Source organism: Procambarus clarkii, chromosome 13 (genome assembly GCF_040958095.1).
Source record: "Procambarus clarkii isolate CNS0578487 chromosome 13, FALCON_Pclarkii_2.0, whole genome shotgun sequence".
Taxonomy (NCBI): Eukaryota; Metazoa; Arthropoda; class Malacostraca; order Decapoda; family Cambaridae; genus Procambarus; species Procambarus clarkii.
The window spans coordinates 13702444-13723672 of record NC_091162.1 but is presented as its reverse complement, the minus strand read 5'-3'; the positions used below and the strand labels follow the sequence as shown (position 1 = coordinate 13723672).

General features: G+C 37.0%; 1 protein-coding gene across 2 annotated transcripts; it reads right to left on the bottom strand.

Moving 5' to 3' along the window:
- Positions 1–1228: 1228 nt before the first annotated feature.
- On the bottom strand, positions 1229–19984 carry Vps24 (vacuolar protein sorting 24). Of its 2 annotated transcripts, none has more exons than XR_006772731.2 (6): positions 15125–15282; positions 13060–13120; positions 11671–11850; positions 11285–11496; positions 9127–9340; positions 1229–2868 (listed from the first exon to the last, which is right to left on the bottom strand). XR_006772731.2 is itself a non-coding variant. In XM_045740609.2 (6 exons), exons 2-6 carry the CDS (start codon positions 15167–15169, stop codon positions 9179–9181), a joined length of 660 nt encoding a protein of 219 aa, XP_045596565.1. In that variant the 5' UTR covers positions 15170–15273; positions 19849–19984; the 3' UTR covers positions 1229–9178. The 2 variants fall into 2 exon arrangements, 1 of the variants encoding a protein (XP_045596565.1); XM_045740609.2 differs by adding an exon at positions 19849–19984 and having other exon boundaries at positions 1229–9340; positions 15125–15273.
- Between the last annotated feature and the right edge of the window lie 1245 nt (positions 19985–21229).

The following is a 21229-nucleotide window of genomic DNA, read 5'->3' as shown; positions in this document are numbered from 1 at the left end:
TAACTTTTTATCCTTATGGAACTCTGTGAAAAATTTTTCATGTCGAGGATAAACCTTCGGCATTGAATGTAATGAAAAATCTCTCTTTCTGGTTGAGCTCCCTGGTGGCTCCATATAGCTATCTCACTCCAATCTACCAGGCACAACAGTTACACAATTTCATTTAGCCTTACCAGAGACCAACTACATCGGTTCTGGTCCCTGGTAAGCCAAATGCATTCGTGCAACCGATGTGACTGGAAAATTGGAGCAATCTCAGTGAGATAGCTACACGGAGCCACCAAGGGGGCTTCCCCAGAAATGATTGTACAGTATAATATATATATATATTTATGTATCGCAAAAGTCAACCATATTTGTACACACAAAATAAACATCGACAATTTAAAAACTGCTTGCAGAACTCCAGTCGAGGAATGCTGGTTTATATCTTTCAGATTGTGAAAATTTTAAAATAATAAAAAAAAGCTTGAAAATTAAAAATTTGAAAAATTACAGAATGATGTAAACATTTTGACTATAGTCTTTAAAATCATAAAAAATCTGGACGAAATATTCTAACAATTACAGAGTCTAAACCAACACAAGACAGACACACTGGTCATTACATTGTAATAATGCGCACATAATGGGCAATAAATCCTTCCAGAGTAATCTAGGCTTGGTGTCATGTTTTGATAATTACTCTTCGGTAAGTTTACCAAGTAATCAGGAAAGAGATGCAACAAACGGCATGGGATGGGGGACTGAATAGCATAGTGTATGATGGAAGTGACTACAGGGCAATTATTAAACACGGAATCGATAGAAAACAAGGTAGTGGTGACATATACAACTCTTCCAGCCAAATCAAAGGTAAAAGCAACGTATTTATATATTGAAGATGCCAATAAAAGAGCAAAAGGACAGTCTTAGATACCTAGAAATTGAATTCACTAAGAAATGTATCTAATGACATCTGATTTAAATGGATTGAGGCAAACAAAATTTGGTTAACTTGAAAACCTGAATGATCAATGAGATGGTGTGTATCAAAGTACTGTACAGTACAACAATACAGTTTGTATAAGAGAAAGGCTTCCACTCCAACAAACTCACCATAACTCTATACTTAGAACAAATTATTTGTTGAATTTTGTAATTAAAAAAAAAAAAAAAGTCTTGCAGGAGAGAGTGCTGCTGGACAGGATGTTACAGTGGAGGGGCTCAGGAGAATATAACTTAATACTGTACATGTACCTTTAATTATGTACCAAGGTATTGCTCACCTTAGGTAATATAAATCTTCACAGTTTACTACTGACAACTTCAAGAAGTCCTGAAAATACACAACCATTAAATCACTTGGGCACAAACACTTAAGAAAATATGGCCATGTGATGTGCTCGAGAAGAGATCAATTTAGAAAAAATGCACCATCTTTCCTTACCTGTAGTAAAAAGTAAAAAAGTCACTGTCTATGAAAGATTTATAATTTGTAATCATAATGAAATGATACTCATTTGAATGGACTCTAAATTAAATCCAAGACTGTATGCACATGATTTAAGGCAAGTTCAGTGATGCAGTTTCTAATAAATAGGTACAGTAGTTATAAACACCTCCATGACCAGGATGATCACAGTAATTTGACCAGACAACAAATCGATTGTCGACTTGAGAATGGTCCAGGACGGACTGAAACGTCGTCGTCCCTTCAGCTTCTAGTGTGTGGTCTGGTCAAACTACTTCAACCACGTTATTGTGACTCCTCGCCTGCACATAATCACAGTAAGATCTTAGCGTAACACGATGCCAAAATGGACTTGTATAAATTTATTTTTACATACAGGAGGACCTGACATGGGCACACAATTACCAACAGAATTTGAAACCATGGAAATTCAAACAAAATTCCTGTCAATTACCCTTTTACAATTCCCGTGTTATCCAAGCACAAGTATGTTTTACACCCCGGGTCTGCAACACATGAACCGCAGGTCTGGTCTGGTCCGCTGATCTAATCTGTCCAGCCTGCCATTGCCTTCAACAAATTCTAAATAAATATAACTGTTATATACAGTGTAACTAATTTTTTTCAGCAAATTTCAAGATTAATGTTCCAGGAAATGTGGAGAGAGAGAGAGAGAGAGAGAGAAGCATTTCTTCTTGCAACATTGTGGCAAACTAGTACTGTACTGTATGTGTATTTTCTCATGAAACTGTATCTGTTAATAAAGAATTCAAATGTTAAGTATCACTATGAGACAAAATATCAGAAATACAGAGACTTGACTGGCCAAATAAGAAAGAATAAAATTGAAGAGAAATTTGGAAACAAAGTTTAGCATTAACAAAAAGTGCAGAATTGGAGAGAAAAACACATTAGCTATGCAGTAAGTTCATTAATAGTTAAAATGTAAGCTTTTTACTGAGGGATTTCCTTTTCCCTCATCTAGTTTAAAATTCATGATGTGCCACCAGGGGAACATATTCTTATCTGGCTCATTCAAAAATAAGTTACCAACCCTTGTTTTGTACACACTACATGTCTTCAGTCAGTTTTGAAAGTCTATATCTAAACTGTATAGTATTTTGTGAGTACATTAATCTTTTCATGGTGATAAATTACCAGGATATTCATTTATACAAACATTTAAACTACAAAACTACTCTTCAGACAAGTGAGTGAAGAACAAGAATTATGATGTAAGAAACTAAAGGCATAATGTTATCTCACAGTTATCCAAAATAACACCAAGGCAAAATCGGTATATACTAACTCAAATCCTTGGCATTACAGGCCCAGAATTTTGTGGCAGTCCCACGGAGAGAAATGGTCAGTTTAATCTTGGACTGCAACCAAACTTGTGTAACCAGCTCTGCGCCCTATGAATGATAATCTTATAATATATCTCTGCCTAACCACTGGGCTAAGCTTACATAATTTAAATTAGCCACCTACAGCATAACAATTATACTAGAGTGATATATTACTGTTAATGGAGCTTATGATACTCAGATACCTTTAATTTCACTTTATAATGTTAGCCATTTATTATGCATGTGATAATCTAATATGAAAATGCTGAAAAACACTTAAGTGTAATTTCAGGATACTACATAAATTTCTATCAAACATGATAGAACTGATGGTTTATTCTGGACATAAAAACATTTAAATTTTTAAAGTTCAAAGAAACTTTGAGCCAAATAGAAGGCAATGACTTGTTTCTCAACAAATTAAAGGCACCTTCTAAATTGTAAATCTGAACAGTAGAAGCTTACAGGATTAATGAAACTTCCCATTCATGTTGTACAGAATGGCAATACAAATTAATTAATTATACGATTCAATACTCATTCACTGCCTTATGCACTTCAACATTTAATGTAAAAAGTCATTTGCTATTCACAAGGATAATATCCTAGTCGAACACAAATAAAGTACCCATTGATGCTGGTATTTAAAAATCCAAATACAGCCATACAACTTTATATATATTGTACTGTACTGTATACAGTACATATTTAACGAAGACCACCAGTTTGATTCGTAATTAGCGTGGTGGAGAGTGTTTGGTTAGTACAGTATTGAAAATACTTTCACACACCCATAAACAACATATTCATATACACTAATTAAAGCTGAATGTCACCCAAACATCGTTAACCCCTTCAATGCAATAAACAAAAACCATTTCTGTGCCCCTGCTGTAGGGGTTGATTATATATATATACTGTATATATATGCAGTATATATATATATATATATATATATATATATATATATATATATATATATATATATATATATATATATATATATATATATATTGTATATATACATATACCAACCCGTTCTCGCAAATTCGTAAAGTCAATATTGACTTATTAACTACGTGCATAGGTGATATACTAAACATAATAGATACCCTTAAAAAGATTCATAGAAAACACCGACCTTACCTAACCTTGTTAGTATCTTAAGATAAGCATCTTATTGCTTCGTAATTACAATTATTACTTAACAACCTATTATACCTATTATAGGTTAGGTAATAATTGTAATTACGAAGCAATAAGATGCTTATCTTAACATACTAAGTAGGTTAGGTAAGGTCGGTGTTTTCTATGAATCTTTTTAAGGGTATCTATTATGTTAAGTATGTCACCTATGCACATATTTAATAAGTCAATATTGACTTATTAAATTTGCGAGAACGGGTTGCATATACTGTACATATATACACTGTTGACCAGACCACACACTAGACGGTGAAGGGACGACAACGTTTCGGTCCGTCCTGAACCATTCTCAAGTCGAGAATGGTCCAGGACAGACCGAAACGTTGTCGTCCCTTCACCTTTTAGTGTGTTGTCTGGTCAACTTACTTTAGCCACGTTATTGTGACTCATTGTCTGTATACACACACTGTATTTTTACTGTATATAAAACCTCTATTTACAGTAACAACACACTCTCAAAAAACGTTTCCCAAGTGTAGAGTTATTACCTGATGACTCAAAGTCATAATATCTAATACACTGCATTCTATTAAAACTGTACTGAAATTCCTTCAAATAATTATTCTGTATTTCAAATAATTTCTTACTGAATCTAATATCATTTTGATAAGTCTTTCTCTTCAAACCATTTTTATTTGTACTGTACTATGCTGTCTGCACGATTCCACATGTGGCTCCACATGCAGCAGAAACCTAGGTGTCTGCTAGCTAAGTACAAACCAAGCTTTAACTGGTCATGGGGAGTACTGTTGTTGCTAAACGTACTGGGATAGCTGCCCCACACATGTTGTAAGTCTATTGGCTTACTGGAATGAAGGCTTACTGTTGTAACCCTTCATTCCAAATGTAAATACTGTATAGTACATTTTATATAACATTTCCTGACATGTAATAACATTACCCATTTGAGCCCCATAGTGTAGCAATTAGAAATTTATTAATGTTTAATCAAATTATTGTACCATTCCTTTAAACAATGTAAGAACATAAGAATAAAGTAACTGCAGAAGGCCTATTGGCCCATACGAGGCAGCTTCTATCTATAACCACCCAATCCCACTCATAAACATGTCCAACTCACGCTTGAAACAATCGAGGGACCCCACTTCCACCACCTTACGAGGTAATTGGTTCCACAAATCAACAACACTGTTACCGAACCAGTATTTACCCAAGTCTTTCCTAAATCTAAACTTATCCAATTTATACCCATTGTTTCGTGTTCTGTCTTGTGTTGATACTTTTAATACCCTATTTATATCCCCTTTGTTATGTCCATTCATCCACTTGTAAACCTCTATCATGTCACCCCAACTCTTCGCCTTCCCAGTGAATGCAAGTTAAGCTTTGTTAATCTTTCTTCATATGAAAGATTTCTAATTTGGGGAATTAACTTAGTCATCCTACGCTGGACACGTTCAAGTGAATTTATATCCATTCTATAGCATGGCAACCAAAACTGAACTGCATAATCTAAATAGGGCCTAACCAGAGCAAGATATAGCTGAAGAACACCACCAGGTGTCTTGTTACTAACACTTCGATTAATAAATCCCAGTGTCCTATTTGCCTTATTACGAACATTTATGCATTGATTTTTTGGTTTTAAATTCTTACTAATCATAGCTCCCAGATCCCTTCCGCAATCCGACTTCGCAATCTCAACACCATCTAGCTCGTATCTTGTAACTCTATTCTCATTACTGAGCCTCAGAGCTTTACATTTATCAGCATTAAACTGCATCTACCAATCTTTTGACCATTTCAAAACCCTATTTAGATCAACTTGAAATGATAGTGAGTCTTCTCCCGTGTTAATTTCCCTACCGATTTTTGTATCATCGGCAAATTTGCAAATGTTGCTACTCAAACCTGAATCTAAATCATTTATATATATTATAAACAACAGAGGTCCCAGGACAGAGCCTTGAGCCACTCCACTAACAACATTATCTCACTCTGACTTAACCCCATTTATACTAACTCTGTTTCCCTTGGAATAGCCAATGCCCTAATCCAACTTAATATAGCACCCCCAATACCATGAGCCTCTATTTTTTTAATCAGTCTTTCATGTGGCACTGTATCAAAAGCTTTGCTAAAGTCAAGGTACACAACATCACAATCCTTACTACTATCAACTGCCTCAACTATGCTGGAAAAAATCTACTGTCAGGGCACAAGGACTTACTGTGTGTTTTCCCTGTGAGCGAGTGTGTCTCTTGAAATTATTCACACAATTTCACTGGGGTTTCTTCCAGTATACAGTAATTATTATTATTATTATTATTATTTGCAATTTGAAACCATGTTGTGTGGTAAGAATAATGGGAAAATCAGAAAAGGATGAGAGGAACTTTCTTACCATGGACAATAAGGCCAAATCATTAGAAAACCGTGATGATTGCTGGGAAGAAAAGTGGCTGGCAGAAGTGTGGTATTAGTAGTGTTATTTCTGATTTTAAAAGCAGCACAGCAAGCAGATCAAATATAGTTGGTGAATAAAATAAAGAGCAATGGTGGAGTGATTTTTTTTTCAGGAATATTCCTGTGCGGGGTCTAAGCCTCTGGCTGCCCCACTAAGTGTTGCTTGTGATGTGAAACAATGCAATCTTCAAAAGCTATGAAGCTTTAGATGCTGCTGTTTACCAATGATTTATGCAGCACTGTAGCCTGGGGTGAATAGGTAGTCTCAAGAAGAGAGAGATTGAAGAGAGACTTCAGCTGCGCTTATCAGGGACGATCTTGCCATATTAGACCACAATGCACGAGTCAAATAGGGATGATTTAGAATACCATGTAAGATTTAAAAAGACTCGTGTTAACCATAGGCATTTGGGCATTCAGAGTTCAAGGCCAGTTCTGGGTGACTGCACAAGTTTGACAGTTACCATGACAGTGCTGTATGTGCATTTTGTTACCTCTGTGCTACAAAGGGAGTAAGTGAAGAAATAAGTTTACACTTTTTCCAAGTATAATTTATAAGCACACAAAACATTATTTAAATATTATTTGTGTGTCTAAATTTGCAAACACATTTTTATTATCACTTTCCATAAGAATTTAAAAAATTTGTAGACAATTGGCCAAAAAAGGGCAAATTTCTGGAAATCCAGGCATCACACAAATCCAAATTGGGTCTGGAATGATTCAATCTGGATTTTTGAGGTGCACCTGTACAATATTCCTAGTTACAATACTTCTTTTATATATTTATATAAATAATAGCCATAAAATTATGTATCACCTCTCTGCATATACACATGCATGCAGAAATTTCACTGAATACCCTGTAGGTTCAAGCACTGGGCCTCACTCCCAAATTTAATAATAATAATAATAATAATATTACTGTACATATTTAAGTAGTACGTACATGTGCACACATTAGTGTTGTATATTACTGTGCAATAGTAACTTCCAACATCTGTTGTAGTGACAGATGAAAATGAGGATAATATCCAAGTGAAGTGAATGATTATTGCACAGATGATAATTTTACATACAGAAAATCAAGAATTTGAAATAAAAATTAGTGGCAAGAACAATACAAGCAGATGTGACTAAAGACATTTAATACAGAAAAAACTCCAATGACCCTATATAAGCTCAAGGCATTCAAAGGGGTTAATATAACTGTCCTACTCTGCTCAGGAGGCACCATCTCCAGCAAGAAGTAACAACTTATTCTGTGGCACTGAATAATAGTAGAAACATGCTCCATCCACGATGTTGTTTTAAACAAAATAACAACCAACCCAGCTAGGCCCTGAGACTGAACCTCATCTTAAAAAGTCAAGGAGCCTATGATGCGTATGTAAGTCTGAATATAGCTGTGGCTGCTGTTCACATAACTAACCACTCTTGCAGGACCGAAGAGCCAAAGCTCAACCCCCTGCAAGCACAACTAGGCGAGTACTCGCATGCAATGCTCGACGTCTTACAACGCCTCACAGTGACAAATTTGTTTGTCTATTAATTTTGTTAATTCATAAATCATTTTTATAAAAGAGCGTACAAAATTTAAAAATCAGGAATTAAAGCCTCGGCAATTACAATACCGAATTATCAAATTTATACACGGAGATCTGACTCCCAGTTTATACTCATTATTATGAGAGCAAGACTCCTTATGAAGAAAAAATTAAAGACACGTAACCCATTTCATTTTTCTTTCACGGATATTCATTACCACAATTATCCATCATGCATTATTCTTTGTAATTAACATGTGTAGTAGCCTCTGTTTTAAGCATAGGGTACTGGCTCTTATCATACTAAATAATTTCCTACTCAAGAATTATTTAATATTCTCTGAATAGCTTATGAAACTTCTAAATCTTTTTAAAGAACCTATTGATTGATCGATTGTGATGGGATTTAGGCTATAGACCAAGCAATAAAGCGGGGGGGGGGGGGGGGGGGGGGGTTTCCCTACATCAACGAAAAAGCACAGTAGATAATTGTACAAAGTAACAATATAAAATTTTAGCTATTTATACAAGGAACTAGTTCATTCTAGTAGAAACAGTACATATAGTAGAATGGATACTCAGTGATGAAGGATACCTGCTTATTTTGAACAGGAAGAAAGACCTACTATACAAGTAAAGAATTTACACATTTCAAAATTAAAACATAAGTTATCATATTGGTTTCGCAAGAGTTAATGACAGAAAAAAGGAATAAAGGACTGTAGAAGGCTTATGGTACATGCGAGGTAGCTCCTATACTAAATCCCATAAAACAATAAATTAATTTTGGGCAAGACCCAATTATTTTTGGCACACACTTAATCAGATCACAGATCTGAATTTGATGTATAAAAATGATGATTTGAAAGCCAGTGTTTGTGGACACCTAAACTGATACTTCCTCCTTAACATTCATGTTTGACAAGTGTGAGTGATGCCAATCACCAAGTGTATGTTTATATAGTACTCCTTTAGTCCTAAAGTTCATTGTTTTGCCTTTCTTATTAGATACATTTTATTAAAAAAAATCTTAAAATATTTACTTGTATATTTGCTATTAAAAGCAAAACACAGTAATGCATCCAGCAATGAATATGTTAGTCAAAAATGGCAATAATCCATTTGCTTCAAGGATGAAACAAACCTTGATATAAAGAAAAGAAGATAATTCTTCATTGGATCAGTTCCACCCTTGTTCAGCTGCGGAGAGCTTCAAGGCGATTTCTCATCTCTTCCATATCTTCCTCTGGCTCTTCGTCTGACACAAGAGCAGTCGCCCCTTCAGGTTCAGCAGGCAGTGCATCACTTACCATAGCTGGTGCCTTACCCAGTTGCCCAGCGGTAATCTCCCATAATACCTGAGAATGTTTTTACAGTATTAGCAACAAGTCCAGAGCAATATAATAAATGTTAACAAAATATACAAATGCCTGATAAATATATAATAGTCTTATGTGACATTCAGAGAAACGCCCAATTAAGTTTATTAACATAAAACAGAAATGAAGTGTTATATAATGGTCCCTGGAATTACTTTCTTCCCTTGCATCTTTTCTTTCCTTCTTGGTTATGAATGAGGTCACAGCTTTATGGAGAGGGTCCTTTGATCACTGACACTTGGTTTGTCTGCCCAAAGTGAATCATTCACTCTCTACTGTGGCCACAGAGTGGAGTCCATGCACACTATTCCCACCATAGTGATAGATGCCAGTTAGCTGTATACTCAAGAGGTACACAAGTTTGTGGAATTTACATCTTTCTTTGAGATTATGTCCATGGTTCATATTTGGGCTTGAGGTTTCTAGCAATCCAACAGGGTGTTCACCTCACATCACTAGTTGGATGTCCCTCAGCCTAGCTGCACCTGTCTTCAACCCGTTCTCTTAAAAATAACGTCGCTTTTTGCTCTTATGCGCACTATGGCCAAAAGTGGATGTAATTTGAAATGAAATCGACTCACAAAAGTGACGTACTGTCCCGTTTTCTGTTTGAGTCCTCTGGCCAACTCAGAAAGGTTAGGAGAGGAAACTTTCAATTAACGTTTTCATGAGGTTCTGGAACTTTATGAGAATTTCCTGCCAACCTAACCTACCAGAGGACCCTTAACTTACTGTTAAAAAAAAAATCCCAAATTTATTTTCAATTTTTTTTTAATTTTCAAATTATGTCTACCTTCAGCCATACGGGCAAATGGCCAAAAGCGACGTTATTTTTAAGAGGACAGGTTGCTGAGTTACAATGAGAGCTTTTGGTGAGCATCTCTTGTGCCTCTCCCATAGGCAAGCCCACTTTGCCCATTTTGTTTTCCTTTCCAAAACTGGTTGGCCTCCTTTTTTGAGGCTCCATCATGACCAAGATGAAGCACCGATTCCATTTACCTGGGCTCTAGGAGACTCGAACCGGAAGCCAGGTTATACATACAGTACATGTTATGTTTATAGTGAGGTCCCCCCCCCCCCAGGGTTGAATTACTTACCCCGGTCAGGATGCAACCCCACAACAAGCTAACTAACTCCTGGGTACCTATTTACTGCTAGGTGGACAGGGACACGAGGTGAAAGGAAATGCACCCAACTATTTATGTGCCTCCCGGGGTTTGAACTTGGAATTCTCTATTGTGAGTCAAGAACGAACCCAATTGTACTACAGTACCAGTATAAATAATAATAATAAAAAATGCAAAGAGAGAGTGGTTTAAGAAATTTATTATCAGAAAAGTTAGATAAAAGATAAAAAAAAGTTAAAAGGACTGATGTTGCTCAAGGTTTACCACAATGGACCTTTTAGTCCAAGTTAAATACAGGCACAATAGCAGGGGTAAGAGTAATTCTGACAAATGGGATAAAGGGATAAAGTAGTTGGAACAGAAGCAATTATGGAAAATGGGCTACAGTAATTGGGGCAAATGCAAAGCTGAAAAATAGGATGCAGAACCAAGACAGAAGCAAAGCAGACAAATGGAGTGCAACAGCTGTGACAGGAAAACCCTCAACAGGATGCAACAGCTGGAACGAGAATAAATGCTCACAAACAGAATACAACAGCTAGAATACATAACCTCTAAAATACTTAATCTATTACCAATAAACATTTGCAATTACAATAGCTGAATAACTTCAACACTTGAGTGCTTCTTAACTATTACTTTTTCTTTCAAACAAGCAAAAATAAAGCAGTTTCCTGCCTTCATATTTGTTCAATCTTATTCTTTGTGCTTAATATGTCCTCTTCAAAATCGGCTTTACCTCTCCTATTTACTTTTTCATCCTTAGCTTTTATTACAATTTTGAGCCTTCTCTTACCTTGTCTACCTCCTTCTGAGCCTCTTCTTCCAGCTCCTCGGGTTCGAGGGTCTCCATCGTGTCCTCCAGCATCTCCTCAATGATTCCAGCTTTCATCATTTCCTTGCTTAATTCCTGCATGGTTTTGCTAATTTCAGGGAGCTTTACTAACTCTTGCATGGCCTTCATAACCTCCGTTGACTGCTGTAGAGAACCGGCAACACGGAGAGTGGCTGTGTGATAAAAGAGCATAACTACAAGCATGCATAAACAACTTTTAACAAGGCTGTTTCACCCTTTTAATGTTACAGTGACCTTATTTCAACTGAAGCTTTGTTTTCCATTATTTGCATGCATGATTTTGCCATCTAAATGTTGCCACAAGTATAAAACTTCAACATATTTACCTAACTGTGCTTTCATCTGTGACTGAACAGAGTTAAGGTGTGCTTTGCTAGTGTAAATTCGAGTGACAGCCTTCCGTGACTGAACTATTTCTTTGGCCAGCAATTTACAAACATCCTGGTCTCCCTTTTTAACTGCTTCCTTTAGTGTGCGCTTCACCTTTTCTTCTTCACGCTGGATGCCTGTGAATTAATATAACCCAATATGATTTAGCAGCAAAAATATAATATAAAAATAGTTAAGCCTATAGGCTAAATATTCCCTCCTACAAGCAAGCAGTATGTGAAGAACTCTGGTAGATACATTGAGGACAGTGATGGTCACTGCACCATGTCAAAACCCTCAACATAGCAGACCTCTTTTTCCCTTTGAAGTCACCACCAAACTCCTATGTGCTCCCATACATCCAAGGATATATATATATATATATATGTACAAAGTCTAATGCTTCAGATTCTACTGTAGAGTATTAAACTTTACATTTTTCCTTTCATGCTTAAACAAATTATGTACTGTACTATATATCAGAATTAGTTTTTGTTAAATATCACATCTAACTGGTTAATTGTACTGAAAATAATAAATACCAATTTATAAAAAAAGGCCCAAATAGTATTTACAACAAAGTAATTTTTGGAAAGAAAATATACTTTGAGCATGTAAAAAGCTCCTTTTTGAGCATGTTATTTTGTCTCTCCTAGTGATACAGTACTGGATGTCTGTCATTACAGAACTGCAGTATATTGCAACATTATTTGGATTTCTTTGAACCTTACTCACCCACAACTAACAAGAGGTACTGCAAAGTAACAATTTATTTATGGTAGGCTGTTTGAATTTTTATAAGGAGGCTTATATAAGGAGGCTGATGCTAGGGTTTATATAAAAAAATTACTTCTGGGCATACAAGGCAGCGCTCGATAGAGCTTTGGCATCATATTTGTTGTCACCCCTCTCAGGTCGTGTGACTTGTCATATATAATGAGAGAAACCCATGAGGTTTTGCATCAGTGACTTCTAATCATGATTGCACCAGAATCATCACTTTGTTGACTGATCTCTAAGAGTGAAGATGCTAACCCCTCAGCTCTCAACTCAAGTCATCACCTATTTAGAGCTCCATGAGCAGGATCTAGCCATAATTTGAGCAGGATTTTCTTGGACGAGGCAGCAGCATTGGAGGGCACTTTATCTGCATGATGCCTTGTTTTACTACAGTTGAGAGCCTTCTAACTGCATCCGACCAACAGAATAAGTATTTCAGAAAAGCACAAATTTCTGTATCATACTTCATCTGACATTTATATGCAAGTCTTATTAATAACAACAAAAATATTTACAACATTTACTTAAACATGAATAGACAATGTTAATAAACAATTTGACCTCACCTCTAATCTGCCGGTCCAAGCCATAGCCCTCCTTCCTTATTCGGCTGCACCACTCATTCACCTGTCAACAGTGATTTCCATTCTAAATATATATTGGAGGTAATTCTGTTATAAGGTATACAATTGTTAAAGAGCTTTCCCCCTATTTTGGGGGTTTACTGGAATGCTATTTGCAAGTAGGTTTATGGGGCATTGGACTATTTGGATACGAGATAACAATGTTATAAACAAACATAAAGCTATCTTGATCAGTTTACTACTGGAACTAGAAACTAATGTACCTAACTTAATTTATCTAACCAACTCTCATGTGCCTTTACCTGACCTTACTAATTTAATCAGCCCTAGTCCAATAGTGTGTTTAGTATTAGCCTCAGGAAAAATAGATTGCTGGTGAACATATTGTTTGGAAATAAATTACTCAGATTACCGACTACTGTAGTGCAAACACACCCAGCCTACAAACCGAACTGATAGATTCAGTTTATTTTCAGTTGCCACATAGGGTAAGCAAGAAATTATTAACTGTATATCTAGTTGGTTATCTTCATAACAATCCTCATAAATACTGTACTGTAACTGTAACTTTGTTCCAGAGATATATTACAGCTTGAAACTTGCTCAATGGAGAGGTGTGCTTAAATTGTAAATGTTACCCAAACAATTACTATATTCTGACTACCTTGTGTTACACCAATATACTAAGTTTGGCATGGTAATGCCACTAAATACTCATCCTTGCATTTATGCTACCATTAAACTACATGTTATTATTATAATAGCCCATTTTTGCCAACAGGTTGACACCCAAACCATACTGTCACTTCAACAATTTAAACATCTTGTAAATTTATGACTAATAACACAAAATATTTGTAAATTAGATTAAAGTACAGTCTACTGTATAGCTGCATTTCATCAGAGTAAATTAACAAAAGTGATGTGTAATAAAATATATAAATATACACAACCTCTGTACATCAGCTTAAATCATAAATTCGGCTGAAGCTATCAACGCATTCACCAAGTAGGTAAGAATTATTATTAGTGCAGACAATATGTTAAAGCCTGCAATATCTGTTTTAAACTTGTGCTGTATAACAAAAAGCATTTAAGTACCCAGTACAGTACAGCTTTAATACAGAACTGTACATCATTCTACCCAGTAACTCTTATTTCACAATGTTATTGTTGCTATGTACCGAGACATCTTCAATAAATCATTAAATGTAATGAAATGCCCTTTTCTGGTGTACCCCTAGTAGCTACCGAGCTAAACTCTGGCACCCCCAAGTCTTGGTCCAATATGACCATCTTCAGCAACCCGGCAGTCACCTACCACAAGTCAGGACCAGAATTTGGTCCTAGGAGTGCATAGAATGCATAGTCCTATTAGTATGCATAGAAGCAACAAAAATGATTGCTTGAAGAAAATCAGGCACCTCTAAATTAAACAAGGCAAATGATCATTGCTACTTGGTAAATACCCTAACTGTGATGCACCCGACCTTCACCAGATAGCAGCCCAGGTGACCTGGGGTCTCAGCCAGCTTGCCCCTTTACTCTTTTGCCTGTTGCTACAGAAGTTGGATGGACTGCCTCTAGTACACCTGTCATCAGCATCTTTCTTTCAGCTAAGTGGTGTCGGCATTTCTTGTAACATTAGCTCCACTGGGGATATTGCTTTGTTTTTGTATATGCTAACGACTGTGTTTATTCCACCCATTTTATTTTTACATAAACATTGCTGAGTTTCATGAAAATATAACATCCTCAGGTAAGCCCTTGCCAAAAAATTATTTTTAATAATTCACAAAGGTCGAATTGTGTTGGAAGGAATGCGACTGGAGATGTCGCATACCTACCAACACTAAAAATCGTGGGCCATATATTTTGCTCGCCAGCCCTACACTTGTGCCATAGTTGCAATACCAAGATGTTAATGTAAATGCTTGAAATTTCGAGATGTATCAAGTGACCCAGCCAAACGCCCACCTCTTAATCAAATTCATACAACACAACCATAATGAACCCCTGTTAAATTACAAGTGGAATGCGGACATACCTGGTCCTTGGGGTTTTTAGAAGGAGACTTGGAGAACAATCCCATTTTCCTCAATTGTTCTTGGCTGGGAACTCGACTCTGGCGACCACTCGCTCAGTGAGTCAACCGCGGTGTCCGACCGTCTTCTCGACCTCGACTTTGACCATCACCTGAGAACGATTGACATTGATTGTTTTAGCTGAAATAATCTATACTTAATACAATCCTTCAACCTAATTCTTCGTTTCGCCAAGCCATCTCCATTATCATTTGAATCTGCTCTGTAATTCAGCCTAAGATTTAATCATAAGATGTTACGGACACGTAAATTTAGTTGTCAACAAACTAAAATACATTTGTTAAATTTTAATATTTTAAAAACATTTACATATTACAATAAAAATTCTATTTCTAATTATTTTCGCAAGTTATAATAAAATATTATTACCAGTAATATTGAATATATTACATACTCAATAGATTTACAAAGGTGTTCCAGGCACCGGCCACAGATATGTGTGCCGCTGTGTGCTATCAGTTATCAAGATAACATATGACATAGTTAATATATATACTAACCTACCCCAGGATGTAACCCACGACTTTTTCCTGGGTACCGCGTACCTATTTAATGCTAGGCGAATAAAGGCATCAAGTGAAAGGAAATTAACCTGAACTAATTAACCTTAGGGTCCCCATATGGTGATTTCAACGACGAGGATAGGAAGCCGGCGGTTTGTCAAAGGTCCCACCATTTTACCTGATGATTTTATCCAGCTGAATATTGAACTGTAGTAACATTTTTGGCATTTACGGATTCGGCTCTCAACTGTCGCTCACTACAGGTTCCTGAGCCTAGAGGGCTCAATTATATCTACATTTAAAACTGTGTATGGAGTCTTGATGGAGTCTGCCATATCACTTCCTAATGCATATTTCCTATTAATTACTCTGACTGAAACAATTCTTTCTGATGTCTCTGTTGTTCATTTGGGTAATAAGTTTCTACCTGTGTCCCTTTGTGCGCGTACCACTCGTGGTAAATAGTTTTGTCCTTATCTATCCTATCAATTCCTGTAAGAATTTTGTAGGTGGTAATCATGTCTCCCTTAACTCTTCTGTCTTCCACCTCGGGAACTAGTATAATGGCATACCACTGAACTTTTTCTAACTTCGACTTATATTCGAATAAATATGGACTCTACGCTGGAGCCAAAACTTCAAGATTGGTCTGACATATATGAAGTATATAAGGTACTGAATGATTCCTTACACAAACTTCTAAAGGCAATTCTTATATTTGCCAGCCTTGCATATGCTACTTATGATATTCTTTTGATGTGGACTTCAGGGGACTATTTTCATTACCTTACACATGCTTGAGTTAAATTCGAGTAACCATTAGTGGAACTATTCGATCAGTTTATCTCGGTAATCTTGTAGTCTCTTGCTGTCCTCCTGTCTTAATCCTTCTCATAATTTTAACCATTAAAAAATGTTGACGAGAGATCAACACTACGTCAGAACTTATCTCATTAATTAAACTTTTTTTACGGGAACGTTACTTCAAAGACTCATAAGCTATAAACGGAGGAAAATCCTGAAACACGTGACACCTAACATGGAATGCGTATTAAATGAACAAATCTATACAAACACTTGGCATATACACCTCACCAGAGACTACACGTCTGTTTACCGAGTCAGTTCCAGCCCGCTCCTGTGCCAGGTAAGTCCACCACGGGCTTACCATACTTGGAACTTTTGTTCAAGTGCTACTTGGAACTTTTTGTTCCGAGAAGCTGATTCTAAAACAACAACAGTAAACAGATACCCGGGAGTTCGACCGTATCCTGAGAAAGGTCCTTTGTTTTTTTGTAACTCGATATAAGACTAAATGTCATAGTTCTTTAGTGTTCATTGATGTTCGACTTCTATGGCAGTATACATGACGACATCTTCAATTATGTTTATTGGGACAAGAAAGAAATACATCTCAAAGGGATAGAGTAGCTTAGGCTATTTCTACCCCCCATGACGACATTAAGTGTGGACAAGGACAGAGACACCATGCACTTCATACTCTGTGAAAATTAAGCAATTTAAATGAATGTTGCATGATAAGGCAAATCATGTTATTATAAATAATAAAAATATTTGAAACTATTGCACTGTATCCAAGCCGCGTAGACTAAAATTATAAAAAGCAACTCCTATTTTCCACTAATATCCATAATTGAATATTACTTTATTAACAAAATGATTCAATATATTGAAATTGACAGGTGTTGCAGTGAAAGAGAAGTTTCTTGCTAGCTATCATTAAAAGTAATTTTAAGGTGTACAAATATATTGTAAAAGCTAAATGTCAGAATATCTGCTAAGGTCAGATTAAGACTTTTTGTGCCTGCTTGAGTCATTTGCTCACAAGTATGGGGGTGCACACTAAACTACCGCTCATTGGATAAGTATGTGGTGCACAATAAACTAGCTACCGCTGGCGGCAACAATCAAAATATTTCTCAAGACACCTGACAGTGCATAAGCAACCAGCTTCAACAAGGGATTACGTCATTTCTATTCTATTCAGACCACCACCGGGAATATCCTGACCAACAACACCGAAATAATCGACAGACATGAACGAAGCATTACACATCAAACACTCTCATCCAGCTATCTACATTACCATCAAGACCAAGGTAAAACTCTCAGTTTACATAACCCTTTTTTACCTACGGCCTCAGCCGACCTCGTTAAAGTTTGTCAATAAAGATGTTAATAATAATAACGTTTCGTCCTATATGGTATATATATATATTTATACTTCTGTCATATTATATTTTCTTCCCCACTGCCATCCTAGATGTTGACAGCTTCAGCAGAACAAGGGCATTTAGTGACATGTTAGGCCAAATACAAATTTAAAATTATCTTTCGAAGTTTAATTTTCAAACTTTTTTGCCAAGTGAAGAATGTAAGAAATAGAGGAAAGTTTGGTAATATAATAATTGATATAACCATTTCGGTAATCTCAACGTGTTTACAAGACCCAAACCGAAAGGGTTAGATCAATGATCGGAGCGAGAAATGTCTATTTGATTTCATGATAATATCTTTAATAATTAGGCAATATTATCTCTAAAATTCAAAATTATGAGATGGAAATATTGTATTTATGCCACATTTTACAAGTTGAAAGTTTTGAATAAGATTACTTGATATACTGCTGGATGATAGCGGGGGCATGATGGGGGGGGGGGGGAGGTATTGCAGGCAATGATAACCCCTATACACCCTTGAGTCTGTCTTTACGGGCTCACCATAGCCCGTGCTACATGGACACTTCGTTCTGAGTAGCTAAATCTGAAACAACAACAACAATCGGGTCTGTCACCGTGTTCTCGAATGGTCGTTGGTGACGGGGACTGTACTCTCTGAGTGGTCGTTGGTGGCGATAATTGCGCCCGCTGAGTGGTCATGACTGCTGGAAATTATGATCTTCAAGAGAGGGCCGGGAGGCCGTGGATGATGAGCGTGTCGCTCTGTCAGTCAGGCTAATGTAGCTGGCACTGCGGGTTGGGTCACAACTTCGGCCTTGGCTGACAGGTCCGAGCTACGTGTATACTTCTCCCTATACGTATACCCGACTGCATGGGTATACCTGCATGGACATATTAAGTGCTTCCCGAAGAGTTTACGCTCGCGGAGTTACCAATTATACAGTTTACAAAGGCTTTTTATCTCCCTTTCTCTCACGTGGAAAGAAAGTCTGTGGCGCAGTAGGCTAAGGCATCGATTGACAATCGAGGATTGTAGGTTCCTTACCCGTGGCAGGATGAGGCGTTTTAGCAATGTTTCCTTTCACCTATCAGTGAAATATTATTTCACATCTAGGAGTTAGAAAGCTGTTGTGGGTTGTATCCTGGGGATTGGGCTCTATAATTGGTCTAGTCGCTAAATACACTGTGACGGTAACGCGTTGGTGTTCGGCTGTTCAAAGCTAGGGGTATGGCCTCGTCACATAGAATAAAAAAAAAATAGAAAATCTGGAACTTCGTCTGTGGTAAGGTAAGGAGAAGACACACAAAACACAAGTAAATTTTAACAATGGAATTTTAATTACGTTAGATAAACAAAACATGAATAAAATGGACATACAAATTCGTATAATAAAATCAATCAATCAAAATAATAAGAATAAGTAAATGACAAAATGAAAAGTTACGTTAAGACAAGTGAGCAATAACAAGCTGTGCAATATACAATAAAATGAGAGGTGCAGGAATATTGGCTTTAAGCTATCACCTCTCTTAGTACACGTAAGTCAAAGCTCAGTCTACCAGGAAGAAGTGTTAACCGTATGAAAGCACTGAATATTCTGAGGACTGAAGTCGTGGCGGCCCCAGACATCGAGTAGTATGGTGGGTGGAGTGCAGTTGCAGCCAGACCGGCGGCCAATCAGCGAGGAGCCGGCAACAAGACAGGTAGTTTGGCGGTTTGAGGCTGAGCAGGTGTCCCTGGCTGCATACGTTTTGCGCTCTGGCAAACCTTGGAGATATTGTTGTCGTTGTTGGACATTTCTTCCATAGTAGTTTTATATATTTGTAGTGACGTATTTTTGGAGGGAAGAGCAGGCTCAATCTCTTGAAGGAGATTATCGTCACAACACATACACCCGCTCCGTGCTAATCCGGGGAGGACTGACTGGGCACCAATACTTATAACTGTTCACCTATGCTCACCCAGAAGTAGTTGATGACCTGGTTGCAAACTGATTTCCAGATTGTGCTCCAGGGAAAACTAGTAGGATAAGGCTAAGGGCAGGGAAAGTTCTCAGCCAGCTAACAGGAGTCAGAAGTCGTCTGCTCCTGTACCCACCTGTATAAAAAGAGGAGAGATGGATACAGCCCCAATTTAATAGTCTCCCCTAGTAAAGTTCTGTGGCTAAGGGTATCTTTAGTGTCGCCTAGTTAATATGGAGGACGTGCGCGCTCGTGCTATGTTGTGTCACAAGTACTCGGAGGAAGCAGGAAAACATCTGGCTAAATCTCTCCTCTCCTTCAACAGCATTCATTCACCCGTCTCAGCAGTTTGCTGGCTACGGCTTCGGCTCACGAATTTAATCAATCTGTTAATAACTTTATTCACAAATATCTATTGTATACATTTATATTTGGGTTAGGTTACATAAATTTGCAGTGAATTATTTACCCAAGAAAGTCATATTAATAACATAATATGAAATAATTAACGATGAGAATTCAATTTAGAGGACTTAAAGTAATTATCCCATGAATTTATATTTTTTTTACCTAATGCTGCTATGCGTGTGGCAATTGAAGCAACTCTATAAAATATTTTTATGATAGATTAACTGTGTATAAAACTGATGCTCAAACTCATGTACTGGGAGGCAGACTTGATTATGTAATGGAGAGAATGTTATTGTTGTTATAGATTCAGCTACTCGGAACGAGTTCCAAGTAGCACGGGGTATGGTGAGCCCGTAATGAACTTACCTGGCACAGGAGCGGTGCCTCAATGGAGAGAAACTCTGTACAAGGTATTAAGCGTCCTTAACCACCTCATGTATCGTATATAGGGACACTTTGTTACCCCCAACTGTTTGGATTTATATGCCCGGGCTCAGTACACAACACTGTTTTGCTGAATACTTTGCTTAGATTGAAGCTTCCCCTCAAGGAGTCTTATCGATCTAGCAGCAGCCTTTGACACAGCAAACAGGGAAATCATAATAGCGTGATGCATCAAATGTGTAAAACTGGTTTGCGTAAATTGCGTAAAACCCTTTGTTTTACGCAATTCAATTTTACAGGTTTGTGTCTCGGAGAGACTGAAGGATCCGTTGGTAAATCAGGATAATTTCCCGGTTGGAATTCTTTTACCATGTCGTAGCTCAGTCGATTAAGGCAGCGTTTGGGATCCTTTCGGACGTAGGTTCGAACCCTCGTCATGGCCCTGGTGGATTTGTTCAAAGGAAATCATACTAGAGTAGCTTGTTGAGCTAGGAATAAAAGATATATTACTGAAATGGATGAAGGGTTATTTGTGTAATAGAAAGGCATATGTTTTGTTTAATGATGTTAAAAGCACAGAGAATAA

Bases quoted from the DNA above. Each gene is read 5' to 3' on its own strand.
- Vps24 (XM_045740609.2), bottom strand. From the start codon at position 15,169: ATGGGATTGTTCTCCAAGTCTCCTTCTAAAAACCCCAAGGACCAG. The intron at 11,497-11,670 runs GTAAATATGTTG...TTTATCACACAG, and splicing joins ACAGATGAAAGCACAGTTAG to CCACTCTCCGTGTTGCCGGT. The intron at 9,341-11,284 runs GTAAGAGAAGGC...AAACATTCTCAG, and splicing joins CTCAGAAGGAGGTAGACAAG to GTATTATGGGAGATTACCGC.